This window comes from Hemiscyllium ocellatum, chromosome 42, assembly GCF_020745735.1.
Source record: "Hemiscyllium ocellatum isolate sHemOce1 chromosome 42, sHemOce1.pat.X.cur, whole genome shotgun sequence".
In the NCBI taxonomy this organism is placed as follows: domain Eukaryota; kingdom Metazoa; phylum Chordata; class Chondrichthyes; order Orectolobiformes; family Hemiscylliidae; genus Hemiscyllium; species Hemiscyllium ocellatum.
Genome location: NC_083442.1, coordinates 30,950,591 through 30,976,354, shown reverse-complemented (window position 1 = coordinate 30,976,354; position 25,764 = coordinate 30,950,591). Strand labels below are relative to the sequence as shown.

Below are 25,764 nucleotides of genomic sequence, written 5' to 3'. Positions count from 1 at the left end.
AGGCATCAGATAATTGCATCGACCTTTGGAGCAGCGGTGTGGCGACATAGCTTGGAGGGAACTTTGCTTCCCATCTCCATACTCCCTGAATGCTGAAACATCCAGATTCTTCGTTCCACAGACAGATTTGTCCTGGTGGACCCATTGTTTCAGCCCATTCATGCCCCACTTAATTTCTTTCTTCTTATCTTAAATCTTCTTTGTTCTGGCCACCTCCATTGAAGACTCTTCTTCTCTTATCATTTCAACTGTTCCCAGTATGAGCTGAAAATGTATTGCTGGTTGAAGCACAGCAGGTTAGGCAGCATCCAAGGAACAGGAAATTCGACGTTTCGGGCCAGAGCCCTTCATCAGGAATTCCTGATGAAGGGCTCTGGCCCAAAATGTCGAATTTCCTGTTCCTTGGATGCTGCCTAACCTGCTGTGCTTTAACCAGCAACACATTTTCAGCTCTGATCTCCAGCATCTGCAGACCTCACTTTTTACTCTACTAACTGTTCCCAGTATGTTAACTCAGTTTCTGTCTTCACAGTTGCTGCCAGATGTGCTGAGTTTCTCCAGCACCTTTTGGCTTTTATTTTGGGCATTTAACTTTTCCTAAGTTTGTTGAATGACCATGACCTGGAATGTTAACACCACTTCTTTGTCCATTGATGTTGCCAAACCTGCTCAGCATTATCATTGTTGACCATTTGGGCTGAAAGGCTTGTTTCTTGCATGTGAATTCTATGTGTTTCCCTCCCATTCATATGAATCAATTTCAGTGTCACAGCTGTTGAAAATGTGTGGTTCAGTAACATTTCAGTTCAGATTGTGGATGCTGGAGCCCACTGTGCATTGCCAGCTAACTAAAGAAATATTTGCAGTTGAAATGGCATAAAACCAGTCCTTGAAAGCACCTGTGTGTTTTTAAATAAATGACACACAGACATACCTTTCAGGGGTATGATGGGGTGGAAGATTGAGATGTCCTTCATTCTTTGCTCTCTTTGCATCCGACCCCTTTGCGTAACTGTTTGTCACTGAATTTTCTGTAAAATCCTGACTGTGTTAATCGTTTAAGGACTATGAAATTCTCTTAAATGGTGTCAATGTCCTGATTTTTGATTTGGAAACTAGTTGCCACTGCGTGCAGATTGATGTCTCACCTTTAGTAATCTTAGGCCTTACCGCCCACATTTCCACCATCCCCCCAAAAAATTGAAGTACCACATATATCTTGTTAGTCATTAAAGTCAATATTGCTAATTTCAGTTTGCAATTTGCAATGATAATGTTGTTAATGAGTCTTGTGTATAAGGTAACTAATCTTCTGTTAATCTGTCAACCATCTAATTATTGTGGGTGTTGATGATCATATCAGACATTGAGCAGATGGCCTAGGTTTGATGTACTCTGGTGTGTTGTAACAATATGGCATCTTTCCATTTCCTGAGAGCATAAATTGACCACCTTTGAATCACTCTGATGCTCAAAAGCCAAGGTTCCTAAAATCCGTCCTTATTTTGCTCTCTGTCTCCTCTGTTTCTCACTGCTCCCTCTCAGCTTAATAAGTGTGAATTACTCAACATAAGCTCTCATCACAGAGCACCTGTTCACTGATGCTACAAGTTCTTGGTAAGTACTTAACAGCTGTAACTAGGACTATCATGCATTCCAGTGAGGTGAGCCAGCAAAACCAGCTCATTCGTTACTCCTGCTATATTGAATCTACATCAGTATCAAAATCTTTTGCCCTGTTCAATCTCCTTGAGGCCATTCTCTTGTACTTTTAACTAGTTTCAGGTATAGTTATTCAACCTTTTAGCCATGGTTATCTAGCACGGAATATTGTGGTTGCAAAAACTATGTGTCTATAGTATAAACCTGTTAGATTTTCAACTAAAAGGAGAATAATTGATCCATCAGAGAAAATTTTAAAACAATATAAACTCATATTACTTTGGAATGTGAGATATCATTACAACAGTCTGTTTAATGTTTGGAATTACTGCCTTGAATTCATTTCTTATTTTGCAACTTCTTTTCACCTCTGCTAAAGGTGCTGTTTACTAGTGGTTAGGTATCCAATAATTGTCTGTGGGAATGATCATGAATGTGGGGCAGTTACTTGACTGCGGAGAGGATCACTGCACATCCAGTTGTCACATGTGTGCTTTAACAATCACCTGATGCAGATCAGGAGCAGAAATCTCATTTTTTTTATATATTCTAAGAGATGGTGAGATCAATAATGGCCTTATTTTTGTTCTAATTCAGAGTAAACATCAAAGATGTAACCCGACCTTCTTATATTTTCTTTCCTCTTCCTTGGAGATAGGCTTACGTTTGCCAGGCTAACAGCATTGTTAGTCAGTTGCCATTTTTCATATGAGCTTAAATATTAAATTTCAAAGTGAAAATGTCTTTAACATATTCAGAGTTTACTTTCACCTCATTTGTTCATGTATACTTTCCTCAGAGATTAGTTACGTTGCTAAATCAGAGAGACTTGGTTTTGTGATGTCCTGAAGAAGTTGAGTTCTCAAACTTGTCTGTTTCTGTAATGTATCGCTGTATCCTCCTTGATGTTGAATTCTGGTTTACAACAGACTGCTGTCCAAGAAAGACTAGGACAATACCACTGTTTTCTTGTGGTATGATAAATAAGCTGTAGGTTCCTTTTGGACTGGAATTCACTGTTAATTCTGGATCCAACAAGTGTTGACTGCTGCCTTAAGCACTCTGTACGATTTTATTCTAGCAAGTTTTCAAAGGTACAGTTTTTGAGACCTCAGCTGGCAAAACATCTGTTATGAAAATGTGAAAGTCTTCTGTTGTGGGCAGCGGCAGCCATTTGAGATTGTCAAAGGTTATTTTTCTTGAGGCTGTGCAGATGCAGAGAATTTAACATTCTTTGCTTTGCAATTTACGTATTTGTAATAAGTTGAACTAGCTTTCCATATCCTGGAATAAGCAACCACCAAATAGGTATTTTGTAATATCACTGTAACACAGTTTAATGATACCAGAATAAGCCATTTGGGTCCAAGGTGACAAATTTCTGCACCCAGAGATTAGTGAGTTTATGGCACAGAAAGTTGTTGAGACCAAAACTTTGAATGTTTTCAAGAAGATTTTAGATATCATTCATAGGCCAAGGGATCAAAGACTATGAGGAGAAAGCTGGAACAGGGCACTGAATTGGATGATCATCCATGATCATATTGAATGGCAGAGCAGGCTCAAAGGGCCGAATGGCCTATTCCTACTATTTTCTATATTTTTATATTGCTGTTAAATTGGGATTACAAGTAAATTTCACAGTAATAGCTGTCAATTTTCTGTTGATGACCATTTAACTTATATAAGTCATATGTATAGCTTTGAAATTGGAAAAGATGTAACCATTTACATTACCCGCCTCTAATTTTGGGTTTGTTTTAATGGCTTACTGATGAAACTAGGCCATTCAGTATTTATTAATAAATCAGCTCTGAAAGTACAAATTCCACAGAAAATACGGATGGAAAGAATTAAGTGTAGTGCCAAATAAACAATATTTTAAGACAGACATACCCAACTGATAAAGTCAGTATTAGGCTCCTTTACTAAATATGGCTATTTAGTTCCAGCTCATGCCAAGGTACTCTTATGATTTGCTGGCAGTCAGCTTGAACCACTGAGAAGTATTTACTGGTCCTTTGGAGAGATTTGCCTTTTAACCCCATTTAATTGAGCTGGCACTTTACAATGTAAGTTTTATGAGTCCAGCATTTTGATCACTCCGGTTCCAGTTTCTGCGATAGTTTCTGCTCTGCCAGCACATGGTGAGGTCTATAAGTGTGGATAAATCCCAAATAATACGTGATATCGTAACTTACCTCTGCAGTATTTTAACCTCCCACCTGAGAACAATAACTTGTGTTTAGATCTGCTTTCGTATGTGATGGTGTCCTTGTGTGCACCATGAGGGTACAGGCTGAGAGTTAAGATAGTGTGTTTCAGTGGGGCCTGATACAAAGTGGAAGACAGGAGAAGCTGCAATCAGGCGCAGCAACTCTTCCCCTCTGTGGCTGTGATGCTTCTTCTGCTGTCCCTTTCTGGTTGAGATCAACATGGTTTGTTATTAAATGTCATCTTACTCAGTCCTTTTAGTCAGGAAGACCAAGGGAAAACTAGATATTTGCCAGCCATTCTGAGAACATTGCTGAAGTTGATTTTTCAAAAATGAAATAACATTTCAAAAACTGAGGAGCAATGTGTTTAAAGCCATACTCTCCTACCTTAATGATATCACAAAGGTGAATAACCAAATAGGCCTCTAGAATTATGCTGTCACCAGGCACAACCATGAACCAAATGTTTGTGGGTTTTTTCATGAATGCAGGAGAACAACTTGTTTTGTAAAGAACCTAGCAAGAATGTTAACTTCTCCTTGCTTCAGCACGGGAAGAATTTAAATATAGAAACTATCTTACACATTACTTTCCTGCACAGAATGCAGTTTGGTCAACTTATAATTTAGCTTCATTCTGTTTGTCAACCTGATCAAGCATTTCCTCATTAGTCTTGGGTTGACTGTTTGCTTTGGTGGAGTTGGTCAGCCAGATGTTGATTCTATATGGGAACTGAATTTGGAATTAGCATGGGAATTTGGAAAATATTCTCCCTGCTGTTCAAACTATTTATTTCATAGAAGGAATAGCATCACAGATAATAACCTCTCACCTGCCCCATCCAAGTGTAAATGGATTCAGTGATTAACCATAACAAAGATATCTCATTTAATGCATAGTTTAATGTACTGTTTCCCAGACACTGAAATCAAATCATTTGTTTACAGAGTTTAAATACTTTGACCTTCTTACTGTTCCAAACCTCAGCAGTGCATCGTTCCCCAGGGTTTTGCATTTGGATCCCAGTTTATTTTTTCTGGAGGCCCAGAAGAGGACAACTTTTCTACAAATATCAATCCTGGGAAAGAGGCATTCTTTCTTTTCTCTTCTCTAATCCTTCTGATAAATATAATCCAGTCATGCACTGAACATTGAATGCAATGAAAATTTCTTTGCGTTGATTCTGTTATGTAGCTTATACCCAAATACAACAATGCATGTAACTTACAAGATTGTTCTTAATGACAGTGACCCCATTTGTACTAAGTCATGGAACAGTGCATAAGAGACCCCTCAAGCCTACTGTTGTCATTCAAAAAGTCTGATCCTGCTTCAATCTCTTATTTTCATGTCTCTTCACTGTAATCCTAGCATTCCCTGTAGTTAAAGAATCTGTTTGTCTCAGCCTTAAATATATTCAATGACTCAGCCTCTATTGCTGCCTGGGATACAGAATTTGAAAAATCACAGTCCGTGAGAAAAGAAATTCCTCCTCATCTCCATCTGAAACTATTCCCCCAGTTCATCATTCTTACAAAGGGGATAATTCTGTCAATCTCTGTCAAAATATGTTTCAACAAAATCACCATTCTCAACCTTACCTGGTGTAAACCAATTAAGCCTTCTCTGAACTGTCTCTAATGTGAGTATGTGACTTTTCAAACGGGCTGTTGTGATACATTAGTAGTATTTCTACCTCTGAGCTAGGAGGACTGAATTCAAGACCCTCCTACTACAGTTGGATATAAAAACAACTCTAAACAAGTTGATTAGAAATACCTATACCACCTCTGATGGGAAATTAGTGGTTATAGGTTAAAATACAATGTGGGAACCTGCACAAGAGGACTTTTTTTTTAAGGGTTTGTTAGGAAATCTTCAGTCTGGGATAGATTTCAATCCAGGCCAAAGAAATAAAAATGCAGTGTTCCAACCTTATCAATGCATTTAGCCAACAGAAAATAACAAATGCATTGAATGAAATCACGACAGTACAATAATTTCGTCCCACACCCATGCTGATCCAACAAAATTGTTAGATTGCTTCTTCAATGTGTTACCATGGTTACATGCCATCTGCCAATGCAATCGAATAAATGGATTACAAGTTCCAATATGTTTTGCCTGATGCTGTCTCAAATTCCTAATAATCAGTGAAATGCAGATCATTATATGTTTCTTGTATTCTAATTTAAATCATATCATCCATTTAGAAGCATAAGAGCAAGAATAGACCATTCAGACTGTCAAGCCTGCTCAGCCATTTAATACCATCTTAGATGATTATCTATTTTATGTTTTTTTCCCTTACATTATCTCCATATCCCTTAATTTCAGTGTTTTTTTATGGATCTGTCATAGAGACGTACAGCACAGAAACATACCCTTCAATCCAACCTGTCCATGCCAGCCAGATAACCTAAAATAATCTAGTCCTATTTGCCAACTCTTGGCCCATATCCCCCTTAACACTTCCTGATCATATACCCATCTAGATGCCTTTTAAATGTTGTAATTGTACCAGCCTCCACCACTTCCTCTGGCAACTTATTCCATATACCCACCATCCTCTGCGTGAAAAAGTTGGCCCTTAGGACCTTTTTAAATCTTTCCCCCTCACCCTAAACCTATGCCCCCTAGTTCTGGACCCCCGTCCCCCAACCCAGGGATAACACCTTGTCTATTTACTCTATCCATGCCCCTCATGATTTTATAAACCTCTAGAAGGTCACTCCTCAGCCTCCAATGCTCCAGGGAAAACAGCCCCAGCCTATTTAGCCTCTCCCTACAGCTCAAACTTTCCAACCTTGGCAACTGTCAATTTCTATTTTAAACATACTCAGTGATTGAGATCCCACAGCCTTCTCTGGTTCAGAATTCTACAGCTTTATTGTCCTCTGAATAAAATAATTTACCCTCATCTTAGTCCTAATGATTTCCCTGTTATTTTGGAATGATGTACCCTGGTTCTAGACTCCCTAAGCAGCAGAAACATCCTAATTGTCTACCCCTTTTCTGTATTTTGTAAGTTTCCATCAAATCACCTCTCACTTTGCAAAGCTTTAGAGAATACAGGCCCAGTTTTTACCACACCCAGAACATGTCTGGCGGTCCTCTGTTGCACTCCATAGAACCACAAGATGTAGGAGCAGAAATAGACTATTTGGCCCACTCTGCCATTCAGTGAGATCATAGTTGATCTGATAACCCACTTCCCTGCCTTAGCATCATAACCTTTGAATGCCTTACTGACTAAACATCTGTCTATCTCAGCCTTGAATATGTCCCAATCTCTACATCCCCCTGCAATAAACAATTCCACGGATTCATTACCATCAGAGAAGAATTTCCTCCTTATCTATCTTAAATGGTAACCTCTTTCTCTAAGAAAAACCCACTGGTCCTTCACTTTCCCACAAGGCTCACTCAATGCAGCAATATTCTGCCTGACATTAAAGGACCAAATCTGCACACATGACTCCAGGTGCGTTCTAATCAAGGTGCGAAATAATTGAACTAAGGTTCCAGGCCTAACCTCATGACAAAGACTAAAATACCAGTAGCTTTTCTAATTTCTTGCTGCACTTGCATGTTAGACTTAAAGTCATAGAGATGTACAGCATGGAAACAGACCCTTCTGTCCAACCTGTCCATGCCAACCAGATATCCCAACCCAATCTAGTCCCACTTGCCAGCACTCGGCCCATATCCCTCCAAACCCTTCCTATTCATATACCCATCCAAATGCCTCTTAAATGTTGCAATTGTACCAGCTTCCACCACATCCTCTGGCAGCTCATTCCATACACGTACCACCCTCTGCGTGAAAAGTTGCCCCTTAGGTCTCTTTTATATCTTTCCCCTCTCACCCTAAACCTATGCCCTCTAATTCCAGACTCCCCAACCCCAGGGAAAAGACTTTGTCTATTTATCCTATCCATGTCCCTCATAATTTTGTAAACCTCTATAAGGTCACCCCTTAGCCTCCAATGCTCCAGGGAAGACAGCCTCAGCCTGTTCAGCCTCTCCCTATAGCTCAGATTCTCCAACCCTGGCAACATCCTTGTAAATCTTTTCTGAACCCTTTCAAGTTTCACTTATCGATGAGAACATCCAGGTCCTTTTGTGTGTCTGCACTTTCTAATCTCTTACCATTTAAGAAATAATCTGCACATCTGTTCTTCCTACCAAAGTGGATAATCTCACATTTTTCCACATTATCTTCCATCTGCCATGTTCACGGACAATCACTAAGTCAATCCAAACACTCTTTCACAGCACACATTCCCATCCAACCTTGTGCCATCCACAAACTTGGAAATATTACATTTGGACCCCAAATCCCAAGTCATTGATATGTATCGTGAACAGCTGGGGTTTAAGTATTGGCCCTTGTGGTACCCCAGTAGTCACAGCCTGCCAACCTGAGAATGATCATTTATTCCTGCTGTCTGTTTCCTACCTGCAAGCCAATCATTATTCAATTATATTACATCCCATCCTTTATGCTTTAATTTTACTGACTATCTCTTGACTTTTATACTGGCCTTGGTTTATTAATAAAGACAGTTGATAAAGGTAAATCTCAAATTATCTGTACTGTAATGTGGTTCAACAGTGTTCTTTTCCAGTATGTTTCTGGAACATTACACATGATAGTAATCCTGTCCAATTATCTATCTGGTATCAATTGCTTTCAGTAATTTCTTCCACATCCAACAGACCCCAAACTGTCTTGCTCTTATACCAGTGTATGGACTGGCACGTGAAAATGCCAGAGTGAGTCTGATAGCACTCAATTTGCATTTGCACTTCTCATTTTGCTGAAGGCACTGAGAAGTTGAATTTGGTGACAAAAGTTGTGGTCTTTTGTTAGTTGATGGCTAAAATAAAGAAAAACAATAATTACAAGAGAATGAAGTGTGTAGGCTCCAAGTTGAAGTTTCTGATGACAAACTAAGGAAGAATGAAGTATGAGTGCTTCATAAGGACACTATGACCTGTAGCGAATGCAGCAGTCGTTGTTTCTGCCCTGAAATCTCCTGATGGCCATGACTCATACACAGGTGAATTCCATAGGTTCCAATAAATCTGCTATTTTCCTCAAATGGCCATTTGTCTTTCATTAGCCGAGACAGTGAATATTGGCAGGCTATTAAGCATTGATGGAAATCAGAGTTGATCGCAATACTGCTTTCAGCAGACATCCAGAGATGTGCATGATCAAACAAGGTTCACAGGCTGGTGATCTGAAGTAGAAACCTAGCTAAAATCTTTTGGTTGCTTTTCTATTTTACTCACCCTTCAAATTCCAAGACAGTGAGACAGTTTGTTGTTACACCCCTTTTTCCTGCAGTACTAATAAAGATCAATTAACTGCCACAAGATTGAATACTACTAATCTGTAGTGCTCACATAATGCATTTACCAGTGAAGGAATATGAGTAATCGAAATTTCTTCATTCTATTTTTTTTCCTTCTGATGATGAATGTTAGCAAGGAATTAAGCCCCACAGAAAATATGACCCTAACCCTAATCTTAACCTTCCAAACCTGCAACTACTTTTATCAGAATAACAAAGGCAGCAGAGAATAACAAAGGCAGCAGAGAACAACTACCATCTGCAAGTTCCCATCTAGGCCACTTACCAGTCAGACTTCAAAATAAATCACCATTCTCAGCATTGTTGGATCAAAATCCTGGAATTCTCTCCCAAAGGCATTGTAGGCCTGTCTATGTAGCACATGGACTGCAGTAGTTTTAGGTCCTTTCCCAAGGTTTCACACACGAGATGCAATTCGCAGACACCAACTTCTACAAACGTTTAAAGTTTATTAAAGCCTGTACCAGCTAGATAGACCCCTTTGACCCTCTTCAAAAGCATGCGAAGTCAGGTCAACGAGGCCCTGAACAAAGGAAACCATTCCCTTAAACGAGTCAGATGGTCATGCTCACAAATACTCTGGCCAATTTACCATAGTCACATGACATTCAAGACAATTCCCCCCCACCAGCCATTCCCTCGCAGTCACATGTTACCCCAGGATGAGATCATCCTTGGAGATAATGCAATTGCAAATGCCCTAATCCTGGGGAATCGTTATGCAGACAATTTCCTGACTCAGTAATTTGTGTTGAGAGTGTAGTGCTGGAAAAGCACAGCAGGGCAGGCAGCATCCAAGGAGCAGGAGAATCAACGTTTTGGGGATAAGTCCTTCATCAGGAATCAGAATCCTGATTCTCCCAAGACAATATAGGTGTAATATACCTAGCTACAGAGGTTGGCTGGAAAGCATTTCTAAATGGAAGAGATTGAATGATAGTTTAATTTGATAAGAGTAAAGGGAATAGTAGTAGCAAAAGACACTGTAAATGAAGTGGGAGCCATCTGCATTCCTGCATGAATGTTGTCCCCATCCACGTCCAGAATGATCAGTCAGTGCAGTTCAACTCTTTAATATTACATTAATGTCCAGAGAGATATTCCAATTTAATCTTTTAATGTTACAGCAACTCACCCACCATCTTGTCAAGAGGAACTAGAGATGGATAATAAATGCTTGCCAAGCCAGTGTTGCCTACGTCCCATAAATGAATTTTTAAAAACACCTACCTGAGCCTGTCAATTATTGAGGTCTGTTTTTGTGGACTTCTCACATTAGTCAGTGGACGGTGCTCAGAAGTGAGATTTCCTCCTTGGCTTGTTTTGTTATTTCTAACACAGCAGCTTGAGAATAGCAATAACCCACCAACTGGCACCACAGCCAAAGTTGGCATGATGTTTGGATTTACGGCAAGGTATCCCTGGCCTGCACAAGGTCTGAAATCAAACTGATTTCCACAGCCTGCACTGGGCAGAAATTGGGTAGGAGCTCTCAGAAAACTTATAGCCTATTCCTGCTGATGCTGCTGACATCACTTCAAGCTAGTGCTACAACTGGACAGCCAGAGTATCCATTGCCCATCTTGCTGCTTGTAAGCACTCACTCAGTATCCGCAATTCATTAATTCCAGGCCATAGCAGTAAAATAGCTCAGTCCTTTCACTGACAATATCGAGCAGCTATTGTAGTTGGACCATTCACTGAATGATAAAAACTTCTTTGTTGACAAAGACTAGCTGAACACATCGTTTGTGATGTTGGCAGATGCAGTATGGCTACCATCCATGCTGACATTCTTATGCTAAACCCTTTCTTATCATGAACAGCAGTCCATTTCAAAAAGCATTTCCAGTCCATGGCTTAATTCTTCACACTCTTCTTTAGTTCTTTTTAGTATGTTTTGTGCAATGCGATGAGTGTTAATTTAAACTATGTTCCGATGTGGATTTTCTTCTAATTTCGTGATGTGTTGTACATTGTGAACTGATTCCTCCAATCTGGTCACACTGTCAGGCAGCACAGTGCCCATTAGCTTCAAATTACTTTAACAGGGCATTGATTATTTGAAAAGTCATGGAAATTTAGTATTGAGCAACAGGACCAACTTTTCAGTTTGGTCCAACCATTGGCATATTGAACCATATAGCACTCTGCTGATATATTATGGGAAGTATCAGTGCTTTAGTGCTTTGATAATTGCAAACATCTAACTTAAAGACATTAAGATGTGTTTTCAATGTTTTTCTCATAATTGCATTTGAAATATTTTTCTTTACACTGTATGAAACAAACTGATACATTCTTACATAATAATCATTGTTGTGATTCTAAATTAAGAGTCTGGACTGATATTGCATTGGGGATTTAAAAGTGAAACCATCAGCATCAGGGCTCAGGAGAGGAGAGCACACAGTGATAATCTAGGGTCTAGGCAGCACAGCCCCTCTATAATCAGTCAGAACAATTAGGTCCCTATACCCAAGAAAGGCAGAATCTGAGAGAAGCTATTGTTTTAATCAAAATTCTATCATTCTCATGCTCTTGCAATCACAGGTTTTCCTCTTCTGCATTTGCGACTGATTGGCACAGTACCAGTGAGCAAGTCACTGGGCTACTGTCCTGTGGCAACCTGTCTATCCAGGATTATTGTACCCTCAGATCTGGCATGGATGCTCAAGACCATGCCAAATAGAACTAGTTACAAATGATGGTTATCTGTTAATTAAGGGATAATTGGGTGAGCACTTCCCTAGATTCCCTACAGTGTGGAAACAGGCCCTTCAGCCAACCAGTCTACACCGACCCTCCGAAGAGTAACCCACCCAGACCCATTTCCCTCTGACTAATTCTCCTAATACTATGGAAATTGGATTGCAATGCTGTGAACTTAGCATGGCTGATTCACCTGACCTGCACATCTTTGTGACTATGGGAGGAAACCCACACAATACAGGGAGAATGTGCAAACTCCACACAAACAGTTGCCCACGGCTGGAATTGAACCTGGGACCCTGGTGCTGCAAGGCTGCAGTGCTAACCACAGAGCCACCATGCCACCCTTTACTGGGTGTACTTGTAGGGGAACAAGTAATCAACTCTGTCATGTTTGTGCATATAAAACATTTGGAGGACAGCTCAGTGGTTAGCACTGCTGCTTCACAGTGCCAGAGACCTGGGTTCAATTGCAGCCTTGGGTGACTGTCTGTGTGGAGTTTGCACATTCTCCCCGTGTCTGCGTGGGTTTCCTCCGGGTGCTCCGGTTTCCTCCCACATTCCAAAGATGTACAGGTTAGGTGAATTGGCCTTGCTAAATTGCCCACAGTGCTCAGGAATGTGCAGGTTGGGTGCATTAGTCTGCATAAATGTAAGGTGGGGGATGGGTCTGGGCGGGTTGCTCTTCGGAGGGTCAATGTGGACTTGTTGGGCTGTAGGGCCTGTTTCTACATTGTAATTCAAAACACTGATAGAAAACTACATGCTAGGATGCAGTCTAGCCAACATTTAACCTCTGGTATTTGCCATCCAGTGGAGATATCCAAAGGAAACATTGTCTGATGGAATTATCCAGCAATTGCTGGGTCTTATGGGGATTGAAGCTGCTGGGAGCTGTGCATTAGGGAGGATTGCTGGTATCAGGCTTTAGGGGTTGCTGGGAGATAGGTCCAGGAATTGTTAATGTTCCAGTGTCTGAGAATTGAGGCCTGATGCCAGAATTTGGAGTGGAATTGGATGGGAGAAGTACACTGGAAAGAGTTTTGGATATCGCAGGAGAAAGGTGAAAAAGAGGAGGCTCTGCAAGCATGGGGTATAGAAAGGAAGAAGCTGCAGGCAGAAGGCACTGGAAAGGACATGGCTCCAAGTGGGATAGAAGGAGAGAGTCTGAAAGAAAGAGGTAAACAGGATAAAAGATGAAGGGAAGCAGAAGAGGCCTACAAGGTGGGAGAGAAGGCTGCAACAGAAAAGAGCAGTTTTCAAGGAAAGATTTTAGGAAAACCTAAAAACACTAATAATTAATTCCTTGCAAATGAATGCGTACTCTAGCATTAGGCTGCATGTGTTCATCAGCTTCTCCATAGAGAAAATGTAGTAGATCCTTTTTAAATAAATAGTGTGAAATTCATAACCCCTTTAGTCTGTGATTTGAGATCTGAGATATGATAACTCAAAGGTCTGGTTAAAATGGCCTGGGTTCGTGTACGTGTAATGACAATGCATTTGCTGTGACCTCACTGGTCTGTGGAGTGATATTATTAAGCTGAAGAGGATTCAGAAACCAGGATATTTCTGGGAGTGGAGGGTTTAAATTATGAAGAGAGGCTAGATGATCTGAGATGTTTTTCACTGAGGGGTGGTAAGTTGAAGGGTGACTTTATTGAGGTTTATAAAATCATGAGGGGTATAGTTAAGGTGAATGGCAGGTCCCTTTTCCCCCTGGATGGGGAATTTCAGGGCTAGGGGCCATACCTTCAAGGTGAGAGGAGAAAGACTTTAAAAAGACATGAGGGGCAACTTTTTTTACACAGAGAATGGTTAGCGTGTGGTGGATGCAACAGTTACAACACTTAAAAGACATTTGGATAAGTACATGAATAAGAAATGTTTGGAGGGATATGGCCAAGCACATTCAGATGGGGCTAGTTTAGTTTGGGACTGTGGTCAGCATGGACTGGTTAGACCAAAGGATCTGTTTTCCCGCTGTCTGATGCTATGTTAAATTTTTCTATTTCTGCTTGTGTATCTGTCCCAAGTACCATAAATGTGAAAACAAATTGAAAAGGCATTAATAGATTATACATCATCCAATACATGTGTTCTTGAGTCTGAAATAGTAGCCTCTTAAAATGTAGCCTTTGAGGAAAACAAAGAGCACACAAAGGAAAATTATTTTGATGCAATGTCAGGTTCAAGTAAGTGGAGCTATTTACATAATGTGGATAACCAAGTTGTGTACAATTGTCTGATAAAGCCATGGTTGTACAATATATTGTATTGAAAACTGCCATTTTGAAAGGCTTTGTAAATAGAGGGAAAGAGAATGAAAGCAAAGTTTTTTTTAACTGAACCAATATAAAATAATTTGACTCCACTGTGAGTTGGTTTCTAATTCTAGGCACCAGAAGGAAGTGAAGACTTTGTAGAGACTTGAGAACAAATTTACTAAGACTTAAGAGATGAGGGATTACAGAGAAACTGGGGTTGTTCTCCTTAGATCTAAGATGCCTGAAAGAATTTGAAGAACATGTATAAATTTACTGAGGGGTAACTAGAAGAAATAGAAACTGATTTCAGTGGCTGGAGGATCATTAATCCCATAACCAAACTTCATAAGTTAACTGGCAAAAGAACCAGTGGCGACAAGCGAGGAAATGTTTACACCGAGTGGTTAGGAATTGGCAGGTGCCCCTTCCTGATATTTTGGTGGATATGGATTCAAATTAGTGTTAGCAAGGAAATTAAACAATAATTGTTGAAAAAAAATGAAATGAATAAGTGATGTGGGAAGGTGGTAGGGTTGACCGGATTTCTGTTGGAAACATTGGGATAGACTCAATGAGCTGCACTTCTGCTGCCCTATTCTATTCCAGAGGACCCAAGTATATTGTGAAGGCATTCAACAGAAGCCATTGAATGTTAAAAGGACGGGCGAAATAAGGGTCACCGTGATTTGTCTCTTTGGTCATGGTTCCCTTTATTGAGGTGTAAATGTTGTCGTGGGCAATTCAATTGCCAAGCTTTTATTTCCTTCTCTCTTGTAGCTTCAGGACATCGCCATTATATAATCTGTTAATTAGCCCTCACAGTGAGATCTTAAAGTAAGTTTGGAAGAGCCAGAGTAACTGGGGTGTCAAATGCCATAATTGTATGCCAAAGTCTGCAGCAAACCACGTATTTCCACAACACCTGTAACACTTTTTTGAAAAAACCAAAACAACAAATAGATTGCATGCAGTGAGTACAGACTATTATGGGCTTTGTTGTGGAATATCATACTGACCCAAATTCTGTGCCATGTTATTGTAAAGGTTTTGCACCTGAGACTCCCTTGATCATTGTCCTGTGTTTTATGTCATCCATAAGACTATTCAAAATAAAGCGATTTTCATTGAAGTACTATATTTAAGAACTAAATGTGAATATTATAATGAGTTCCAAAATAAATAAAGAATGAATATATAGCAGATGAAGGATACTTTGAGGTGCACCATTTATAAACTGTATTTGTCATTTGTAATTCTACTGAATAGTAATTTCTGCTATCTTGCTATATCTATATATATTGTAAATACTCAACCTGTCAAAACATTTGATCCAGGATGGCCGGTTAATATTTTGCAGGTGTTTTGGGGTCAGATGATATTGGCACAGTTGCGCATTTTATGCATACAGGAATCTGTCTTTTGATTTTTTTTATTGAATATTGCTGACAAACAAGCACTGTTGTGATGACAGAAATGCTGAAACATAGATTAAAATCTTTCGTTGATCCTTAAAACAGTTCGGAGAAAGTGAGGACTGCAGATGCTGGATGCAGTTACCCTATGAATGACACAAATTCCAACCAAAGTTTTGGCATTTGAAACAATATTCTATTGAATGCAAATAAGGTTGAAAGAATGAACAAAATGATACTCAAAAAATCAAATTGAACCTGTGCAGTTGAGAATGGGAATTTGCTAAAATGTAATATTTTCTTCTTAGAATGATGGATGAACTCATGTCCAATACAGCATTGCCACCCATTTTTGCTGATGATGATGTGTCAAAAGAGAGTGCAGATCTGACAGTCGATGCAGGGTATGTTAAACTGTAGTCTTACCAAAGGCACTGATCTTTTGTACTGTATTTGATTAATTTGTTTGTGAGAAGATACCAGAGGCTGGAAGCAAACTGGGTAAGTAGTGTTTATTTTTATTTGTTCCCCTGTACATGCTGACTGTTTCTCCAATATACTTTAATGGAAAGCAAAACAGGAGTTAATGTTCCGAGCCTGGTGACTCTTCATCAGAACAAGGGTCATTGGTCTCAAAAGGTTAAATCTCTTCTCTCTACGGATGTTGCTAGAGCTCCTGTGTTTGTCTAGCACTCTGTTTTTGTTCTAGATTTCTAGAATCTGCAGTTCTTTGTGTTTTAAACTTTAATTGATGTTGGCAAGCCCCAGTAACCTGCCCATGTTCTCTGTGAACATGTACAGTATATGCATTGGGAGACAAGCAAGCTGTGGGAGTCCTCACAATTTAACTCCAAGTCTAATCTAAGCTATTCCAATCCAAGTCTGAGTTAGTCATTGGCTGCAACAGATCAGCATTCCTGAGATATGGAGACCAAAGGATCCGTCCATGACCAAAATTGTATTGACAAAGACTAAAATTCGGTTCAGTTAAATTGCACCCCACGATCTTTGGAAGGCCACTAACATGCTTACCAAGCAATAACAGTTAATTAGGTGGTTTCGTCAATTAAACTACCTTAGTCAAGAGTTGAAAGCTCTTTGGAACGATAAGAAAGAAAATTGACAGCCATTTACAATGTGAGGAAGAGAATTGAGGACAGAGCAAGAATTGTATGACTATATAGGATTGTACAGAAAACTTATTTCTGTTCCAGGTCATGCGCACACTGTGTTTTGCATATTCTCTCTCCCACCTTTTAAAGCCCTGACTTCTACCATGTATAATTGTACAGGCACAGATCAGCCTCATGCTCGCTCAAATGATCAGTTGTTTTGAGATGGTCTTGACAGACATTATTACTGGAATATTCAATAGTATCTCTGTTCAGCATATACACAGCAGCTAGCATTCAGAGCAGCATAAAAAAAACAGAAGTAAGAGATGTAAACAAAACTTCCATATCCCTGGATTGTGCATCATATTGTTGATACTGTTATGTAACTAAGCAGTAATTGCTGTGCAAGCTGCTGTCTTGGAAGGTTGCCAGATGTTCTCACTTTTCTCATTCATCCACTTCTACAGAAGTGATCTTGTTCAGTGACATTTTCCATATGTTGATATTTCTGCTGGAAGCTTGATACCATACTCTTTTCAATTTATATTTGTGATTGTAACAATTTTGTTCAGCAATGCCTCTTGATCACTAAGCATGTTGTAGAGGCCTTAGCTTCTGATTAACTCAATCTAAATCAAAGGCTGTTGTTTCTTGAAGCGATTTTTAAAAACCTTTATTCATTCATGGAATGAGGACGTCACTGGCTAGTCAGCATTTATTGCCCAGAGGGCAGTTAAGAGTCAACCATAATGCTATGTGTCTGGAATCGCATGTAAGCCAGACCAGGTAAGGATGGCAGTTTCGTTCCCTAAAGTACATTAGTGAACCAGATGGGTTTTTCCTGACAATCGACAATGGATTCATGGTCATTAGATTCTTAATTCCAGATATTTATTGAATTCAAATTCCACCAGCTGCTGTGTCAGGATTTTGAGTTAGGTCCCCAAAACATTCTCTGGATTAACAGTCCAGTGGTAATACCCCAAGACCATTGGCTCCCTTGAGAACAGCAGTGTTTACATGCACAAACCAGAATTTGAAGGCATATTGTGAACAGCCTTATTGCAAGTGGTGGATAGATGGGGACTCTTCATCTTATTTGACTCTAATTCCTAATTAAACATAGCACAACCAAACAAGACAAATTGTTACTTGTGTGGTATCAGTACAGTCACTGGATTCACATGTGTCAATATGAATATGCTGTGAAAGATTTCGAGTTAAATATATATTCTCTAATGTGTGACATAAGCAGTTTAAATTGCTCTGATCATCACAACTACCAATGATGCTTCACTTTTTTGTGCTATAAACCTGAATGGGCAAAATCTATTGTTGGATTGCCAGTTTAAGTAAGCACGGTATTCAAATTCAAGTCACAATGGTCTTACTGGGGAACAAAATGATATGTTAAGTAGACATTGGCAGACACATTTTCTATCAAGATTGTTCATAGTTAAGATGGTCTACAGAACTGGTAATAGTATGTGTTGATTGACAAATGCTCTGTGCAACCAGGGAAGTTGTCTGCCTGAAATGCATCCCAGAAATTTATTAGTTTCTATTTTATGCAGAAGCAGTTGACTTACCAAATTTTGAAAAAGCACAGCATAGTAACACAGCTTGGATATTTGCTGCAGGAAGTCTACTATGGTCATTGACCTGCACTGGCCCCAATAAAAGTCAACAGTGTTGTCATTGGATGCTAGTGAAGGGTAACTGAATTTCTGAAGTTTTCATGTGAGTTTTTTTAGTGTTTTTCTTTCCACTAAAGAGTGCAGGTGGGTGTGTGAATTGTTTGTACTATGTCACTGTGAATTGTAAAAAGCACTCCAGCAGTGCAATTACAGATGTTGCCTTTCCGGAGTTGAGAGTTATACTTGGAGAGAGCATTTGAGGTATGCCATGACATCATCCTAGTTATTGTGGTTGCAGTCCTCTAACTGGTAGTGCCAGTGGGAACATTTTGAAGTGGGAAACCAGGAATATTGCATGAGAAGCACATAAACGGATGTGCAGTTTTTTTTATGCAAGAGCATATTTGTGTTAATATGTTAAATGGGCCTTGTAACATCAGTGCACTATACTCTGAACTTCTTTGCAGAGCAAACTTTAAAGCCTTTTTTCATTTTATGCAGCTTTTCAGGACCAGAAAGCTCATACAGTTCTGGGGTCTCGCAGTCTCTGAACAATCCAGAGTTTGTGGAAGATCTGTCCCAGGTGCAGTTACTGCAGAATGAGTCCCCTCAGGCAGCAGATAGCAATGAGCAAAGAAGTGAGGAGGAGGTGAGTTTCAAAGCCATCTGTGTTCATCCCTGGATTGCTAAAGAATACAGTAGAAGCATTGTTCTTCAGCCACAAGCAGTACTCTTTTTACTCAGAGGAGAAAATTCACATTTCTTTGGAAATTAATTTGGATAAATTCAAGCTGTCTTTTTTTCCACTTAAGAGAATTTAATGAAAAATTTGAAATGGAAATAAAACTATTGTGGAAGATTAAGGAAGGAGACAGGATAACGCATTGGAAGAGTCCTAATAGATTAACTCTGTATTCCAGGAGAACCAGACATTAACAGTTGGATATAATTGGATTATGTTTTTATTCAACAATAATGACTGTAGTTCTATTGCACTTTTAATATAATCAAGAATCCCAAGTAACTTCATGTAAGCATTATTAAGTAACATCAAGCCACATAAGGCAATATTGGGTTGGCTGACCAAAGGCTTAGCCAAAAAGAGAGATTTTAAGCAGTATCTCAAAGGAACAAAGTGAGGTAGAGATGAAGAAAGGTGTGGGGATGAAATTCCAGAGCTTGTGGCTCAGATCTCTCTCTATCTCTTTTGCTTTCCTCCACCATTCCATATTACAGAATAAAAGTGCCACTTATTGTAAGTTCTGTCTCATGTTCACATTATGGCTGCAGTGATACTATCTATCCTTTTGTATATAGCCCAAATTGCCATCTGTCAATCATGATTTGGCATGTGAACATTAGTGATTGGTAGATTTTGCGTACAGAAAACCATGCTATTTGTCTGTCTTCCTTTAGTTACCTGGGTAGATTGTGCTTGTGGAGAGCATTATTATTCCAGCTGTATTCAGCTAATTCAGCTCTAGCTCGGAAATAAACCTCCACAGTTTCATGCGCCTGAAATATTAACTTTTTTTTCCTCCAAAGATGTTGCCTGACTTGCTAAGTATTCCCAACATTTTTGTTTTTATTTCAGCAGCCTTCTGAAAAACGTGGCTCACTACTTTAATATGAGGAACTAGTTTCTCTCCTTGGAATTGCTACTGGCTCAAACGTGTAGAACTAATATGTCTGTTACTCAAGTGAGTTATTTGGGAACTGGATTAAAAAATGAGCGAGGACCTCTGATAAAATCCAACACAGTCTGGTGGAATTAAAGCCTACGACTCCCAGCTGTGACGGTTAGAGAGCTGTAATAATTCTAATGGCACAGAAGTCTATCTAGTGTGGCACAAAATTAACTTTTTTTTGTCAGAGAGGCCAAAGATGATTTGGTAGAAAAACATGTCACATTAATCCAATGAGATTCACACTGAGGTACATCTGCAATTAACTATACCTTCGGTGACTGTGAGTGTTTGTTATATTCCCCAGTCCTTGATGTTGACAATCTCAAAATTTGTACCAAGAGTCACATTGATTAATTGCTCTTTCTTGCTGAATTGAACACACAATGATAAACATTTCATGTACAGGTATTGTACACAATAAGCCTTTTGTTATTCAGTACAGTACCTGCCTTTGTGATTGAAATCACATTGGTGACCTCATGGTTTTCATCCTGGTTATCTTTCTTTTATGTCTCGAGACAAGGTAATATATTTTCTGCCTACCAACGTTATTACGTGTAATGTGATAGTTACATCTGTGATCAGAGTGAGTTTGGGAAAGTTTCAAAAACCATTTCAGAGACGGGTGCAAACATGAATCAAACACAATTTAGACTTTCAGTAGGAAATGAACCTCCTCCCTGTGGGGAGTCTACTGTAAATGTCTGTGAACTTAATTATATTCCAATCATAGGTTGGGGTTTAAATATCAAACCTATAAATATTTTTGGAATGTACCCACTATCTGGCAAGATATTAAATATGACAAAAAACTCCAGTCTTTGAAGATAAAGATTTCCAATGCCGCAGTTACATTGTAATGCTTTGTCTAATTGTTATTCTCCTGATGGGGGTACATGATATGCAACTGAACAGTGGTGATGCCACAGCCAAGCTAAGTACTGTTTTCCACTAAAATATTCAGAATGGTTGATCAATAACAATGAGAAATGAGAACTCTGCTTCTCTTGCCAGCCTTCCTTCTGAGAATGCGGTGTTTTCTTTAGAAACTAGACTGAGGTCAGTAAACTGAGCACAGACTGGGAATTGAATTTAACATTCTCTGTATTCTATGACTTGTTACTAGACCAGGCAGTATCTTTAGCAGGAGACTGTATCTGTTGAAATATTTCATCTTTATAATTTGCTCATAAAGTGAAATGAGCAGTAAAGCTTTGGGAGTGCAAAGATTGAAAATGTTCATTCATAATAAAACTTGTTGTAAATAATTGAAAAACATGAATACCAGGTTTGGTTCTTTACAGCCTGCGTAATCTTTCTGTGGCCACAGTAGCTTTGATGTGAAATAAGTTAAACTGTTGGTTTGAATGAACTAGCAAACTGAGTAATTGAATTTAAAAAAAGGAGGTGGTCTAACTGGTGAAGAATGTGTCTCAACCAAACTACACATGGATTGATTTGATTTTTGATGGGGTGAGTCTCTTTGGCATGGTAAACAGCTTTTTTTGTATTATTAAGCAGAAAACTGCTAAGAAAGGGGGCTGGCCAAAAGGAAGAAAAAGGAAAAAAGCAACCAAGGACAGCAATGCACCAAAAGCTCCACTGACTGGATATGTGAGATTTCTTAATGAGCGTCGGGAGCAGCTTCGAGCACAACGGCCGGATGTTCCATTTTCCGAAATCACCAGAATGTTGGGAAATGAGTGGAGCAAATTGCCTGTGGACGATAAACAGGTACTGGGAGGATGGATACTAAACAATAAAAAGAGAATTGTGGGTGCTGGAAGTCGGAAAGAAAAACAGAAATTGATGAAAAAGCATAGCAGGTCTGGCAGCATCTGTGGAGAGTAATCAGAGTTAACGTTTCAGGTCTAGTGATGCTTCTTCAGAACTAGTAATGATGAGGACATGATTCCTAGGTCCTGCTATTCTGAAGCAAAGCTCTGGCCGCTAACTCTGATTTCTCTCCACAGATGCTGCCAGACCTGCTGACTTTTTCCAGCAATTTCTGTCTTTGTTGCTGAGAGGTTAGATTTGTTAAGTTAGTAATTCATAATGAATGCATCTAAAGTCCCAGAATTGTAGACTTCCTTTTAATATGGATGTAATTTTGTAACATTTCTTTGTAGTAACAGAGCTTTAAGGGACACGAACCACAGATCTTGCGTGAATTTGTTAAATGTGTTCAAGAAAATTTCTTTATCAATATGTAAGTGTGTCTACTAGAGAAGGAGCAATCTTAACCACCTCTTGGGAAAGAAGGCAGGATGATTCACTTAAGTGTTAATAGCAGAGCACTTGGAACCAGTGATCATAACTCTTAGTTTTAAAAATAGTTATGGAAAAAGATAAGCCTTCCATTAAAGTTAAAGTTCTCAACTGGAGTAAAGCAAATTTTAACGGTATGAAACAAGAACTTTCAAAGGTTGATGAGAGTAGACTGTTTATAGGTAAAGGGGCAACTGACAAGTGGGAGGCTTTAAAAAGTGTGATAACAAAGGTTCAGAGACTTACTGTTAGAGTAAGGCTGTAAGCGTGGGGATCAATGGATGAATAAAGATATTGAGATTATAGTCAAGAATAAAAAAAAAGATATAGATAACTGGGATCAAATTAATCTCTTGAAAAATATAAAGAGTTTAGAGGCATTTTAAAGAGAGAATTCAGGAAGACAAACAGGAGATGTACAATAGCCTTGGCAGATGAGGTTAAGAATAATTCAAAGAGATTCTATAAGTACATTAAGAGCAAAAAAAACAACTAAAGAAAGAGTAGGGCTTCTTAAAGATCAATGCGATCATCTTTGTGTTGAATCTCAGGTGATGGAAGAGATATTAGATGAATATTTGACATCTGTTTTTACAATGGAAAAAAAATGGAGGCTAGAGAACTCAGGGAAATAAATATTGATGTTTTGAAAACAATTCACATTACAGAAGAGGAAGTGCTGGAGGTCTTAGAAAACATAAAGGTGGCTAAATCTCCAATCAAGTGTATCCCAGGATGTTGTGGGATGTTAGGGAGGGAATTGTGGTGACACAAGCAAAAATATTTGGATTATCAATAACTGCAGGTGAGGTGCCAAGGACTGGGAGTCAGCTAACGTTGTGCCATTATTTAGGAAAGGCTTGTAAGGAGAAGGCTCTGAACTATAGAGCTGTGAATCTGACATTTATGGTGTGTAAGTTGTTGGAGGTGATTCGAAATGATAGCATTTGCATGCATTTGGAGAGGCAAGGAATGATCAGGGATAGTCAGCATGGTTTTATGCAAAGGGAATCATGTCTCACAAACTTGATTGAGCATTTTGAGGAAATAACCAAAAGGATTGATGAGGGCAGAGCGCTAGATGTTGTTTACTTGGACGTGAGTAAAGCTTTTGATAAGGGTCTGTATGGTAGATTAATTAGTAAAGTTAATAAGTTTGGATGACACCGAAATTGGTGGTATAGTGGACAGTGAAGAAGGTTATCTCAGATTACAAAGAGATGTTGATTAATTTGTTCAATTGGCTGAATGGCAGATGGTGTTTAATTCTGATAAATGCAATTTTGGTGAAACAAACAAGGGCAAGACTTATACGGTTAATGGTAGTATCCTGGGTAGTGTTGTAGAACAGAGAGATCTATTTCTTTAAAGTTTGCATCACAGGGTGATTAAGAAGGCATTTAGCACACTCGCCTTCATTTCTCAGATGTTTGAGTACAGGAATTGGAACGTCACACAGGATGTTGGTGAGGCCTCTTCCGAAGTACTGTGTCCAGTTCTGGTCACCCTGTTATAAGAAAGATATTAAATTGGAGAAGGTTCAGAAAAGGTTCACCAGGATGTTGCCAGAATAGAGGGTTTGTGTTATAAAAATACGCTGGGACTTTTTCCACTGGAGAGTAGGAGGTTAAGGGTGATCTTAAATGAGAGTTTTTTTTGAATCATGAGGAGCATACATAAGGTGAGCAGCAAAGGTCTTCCCTCTAAGGTGGGGGAGTTCAAAACTATGAGCATATTTTTAAGATCATAGAGTCATAGAGATGTACAGCATGGAAACAGACCCATCGGTCCAACTTGTCCATGCCAACCAAATATGCTAACCTAATCCATTCCCAATTGCTAGCACTTGACCCATATCCCTCTAACCCCTTCCTATTTATATACCCATCCAGAAGGTGAGAGGAGAAAAATTTAAAAACAACATGAGGGGCAACATTTTTATACAGAGAATGGTTAGTGTATGGAATGAACACCAGAGGAAGTGGTAGATGTGGGTACCTTACAAAGTTTCAAAGGTATTAGAATAAGTACATGAAAAGGGAACGTTTGGATGAATATGGGCCAAATGCAGTCAGTGGGACTAGTTTAGTTTGGCAACATGTTCAGCATGGACTAGCTGGACTGAAGGGCCTGTTTCCATGCTGTATATCTCTATGATTGTGTGGGATAGGTGTCATCTGCTGTGAAACATGTGCTGTGTCCAGGACCGGGAAAGGGGGATGGTGCACATATTGATATTCACTGGGGCCTATGGTGTGTGTTTGGGGCCCAAGCACATTGACTATGCAGCAGCACTGAAAATGCAAGGGAACAGGACATTTTTGACTCCCAGATGTCCAGGAATATTTATGTAAAACATTGCAGTAACTTAAATGGACAAAATCTTTGAAAAGCTGCTTCCCCAATCACAGGATGGTTCTCTCCTCTGGTTCAGCCAGAGTTGCTTGGAAGGGGGAGCCTAACAGGGAAGGTGGTAGAACAGCAATGGCAAGAGTTTCTGAGGGTAATTTAGGCAGCACAGGAAAAATTCATCCCAAGGAAGAAGAAACATTGTTTTGGGGAGGATGAGGCAACCATGGCTGGCAAGGGAAGTCAGGGACAGCATAAAAGCAAAAGACAAAACATACAATGTGGTGAAGATCAGTGGGAGGCCTTTTAAAAATCAGTAGAGGACAACTGAAAAGCAACAAGGGGGGAGAAGATGAAATATGAGGATAAGTAATATAAAAGAAGATTGCAAGAGTTTTTTTCTAGATGTATAAAATGTAAGAAAGAGGCAAGAGTGGACATTGGACTGCTGGAAAACGAGGCTGGAGAAGTAGTAATGGGGAGTGAAGAAGTGACAGAGGAACTGTATAGGTACTTTTCATCAGTCTTCAAAGTGGAAGACACAAATAGCGTACCAGAACTTAAAGAGAGTCAAGGAACAGAGGTGAATGTGGTGGCCAAACTAATTAGAAGCTGCTGTTGAGGCTGAAAGGATTGAATGTGGATAAATCACCAGGACTGGATGGACCAACACCAGAGTCCTGAAAGAGAAAGCTGAGGTGATAGTGGAGGCATTGATGGCATTCTTTCAGAAATCATTCAGGTCAGAGAGGGTCCCAGAAGACTGGGAAATGGCTAATGTAATACCCCTGTTGAAGAAGGTAGAGAGGCAGAAGACAGGATATTCTAGGCCAATTCACCTGACATATTCGTTAGTAAGATTTTAGAGTTCATTATTAAGGATGACATTGCAGATTACTTGGAAATGCAAGGTTAAAAAGGGCTAAATCAGCATGGCTTCATCAAGGGGAGGACATGCCTGACAAATCTGTTAAAATTCTTTTGAGATAACAAGCAGGTTAGAGAAAGGAGAACCAGTGGACGTGATCTCTTTGGATCTCCAAAAGGCCTTTAA

The 25,764-nt window shown here is 39.4% G+C and overlaps 1 protein-coding gene across 6 annotated transcripts in view; it reads left to right on the top strand.

Moving 5' to 3' along the window:
- Window positions 1-25,764, top strand: part of hmg20a (high mobility group 20A) — a 52,529-nt gene that overhangs the window by 11,392 nt on the left and 15,373 nt on the right. For 4 of the 6 annotated variants that reach the window (XM_060853876.1, XM_060853875.1, XM_060853872.1 and 1 more), the window contains exons 2-4: window positions 15,962-16,057; window positions 18,907-19,054; window positions 21,612-21,827. In XM_060853876.1, coding sequence (XP_060709859.1) covers window positions 15,963-16,057; window positions 18,907-19,054; window positions 21,612-21,827 — 459 coding nt within the window. In that variant the 5' untranslated portion in view covers window position 15,962. The remainder of the gene's footprint in view (window positions 1-15,961; window positions 16,058-18,906; window positions 19,055-21,611; window positions 21,828-25,764) is intronic. The other 2 variants (XM_060853874.1, XM_060853878.1) reach the window with 1 other exon arrangement.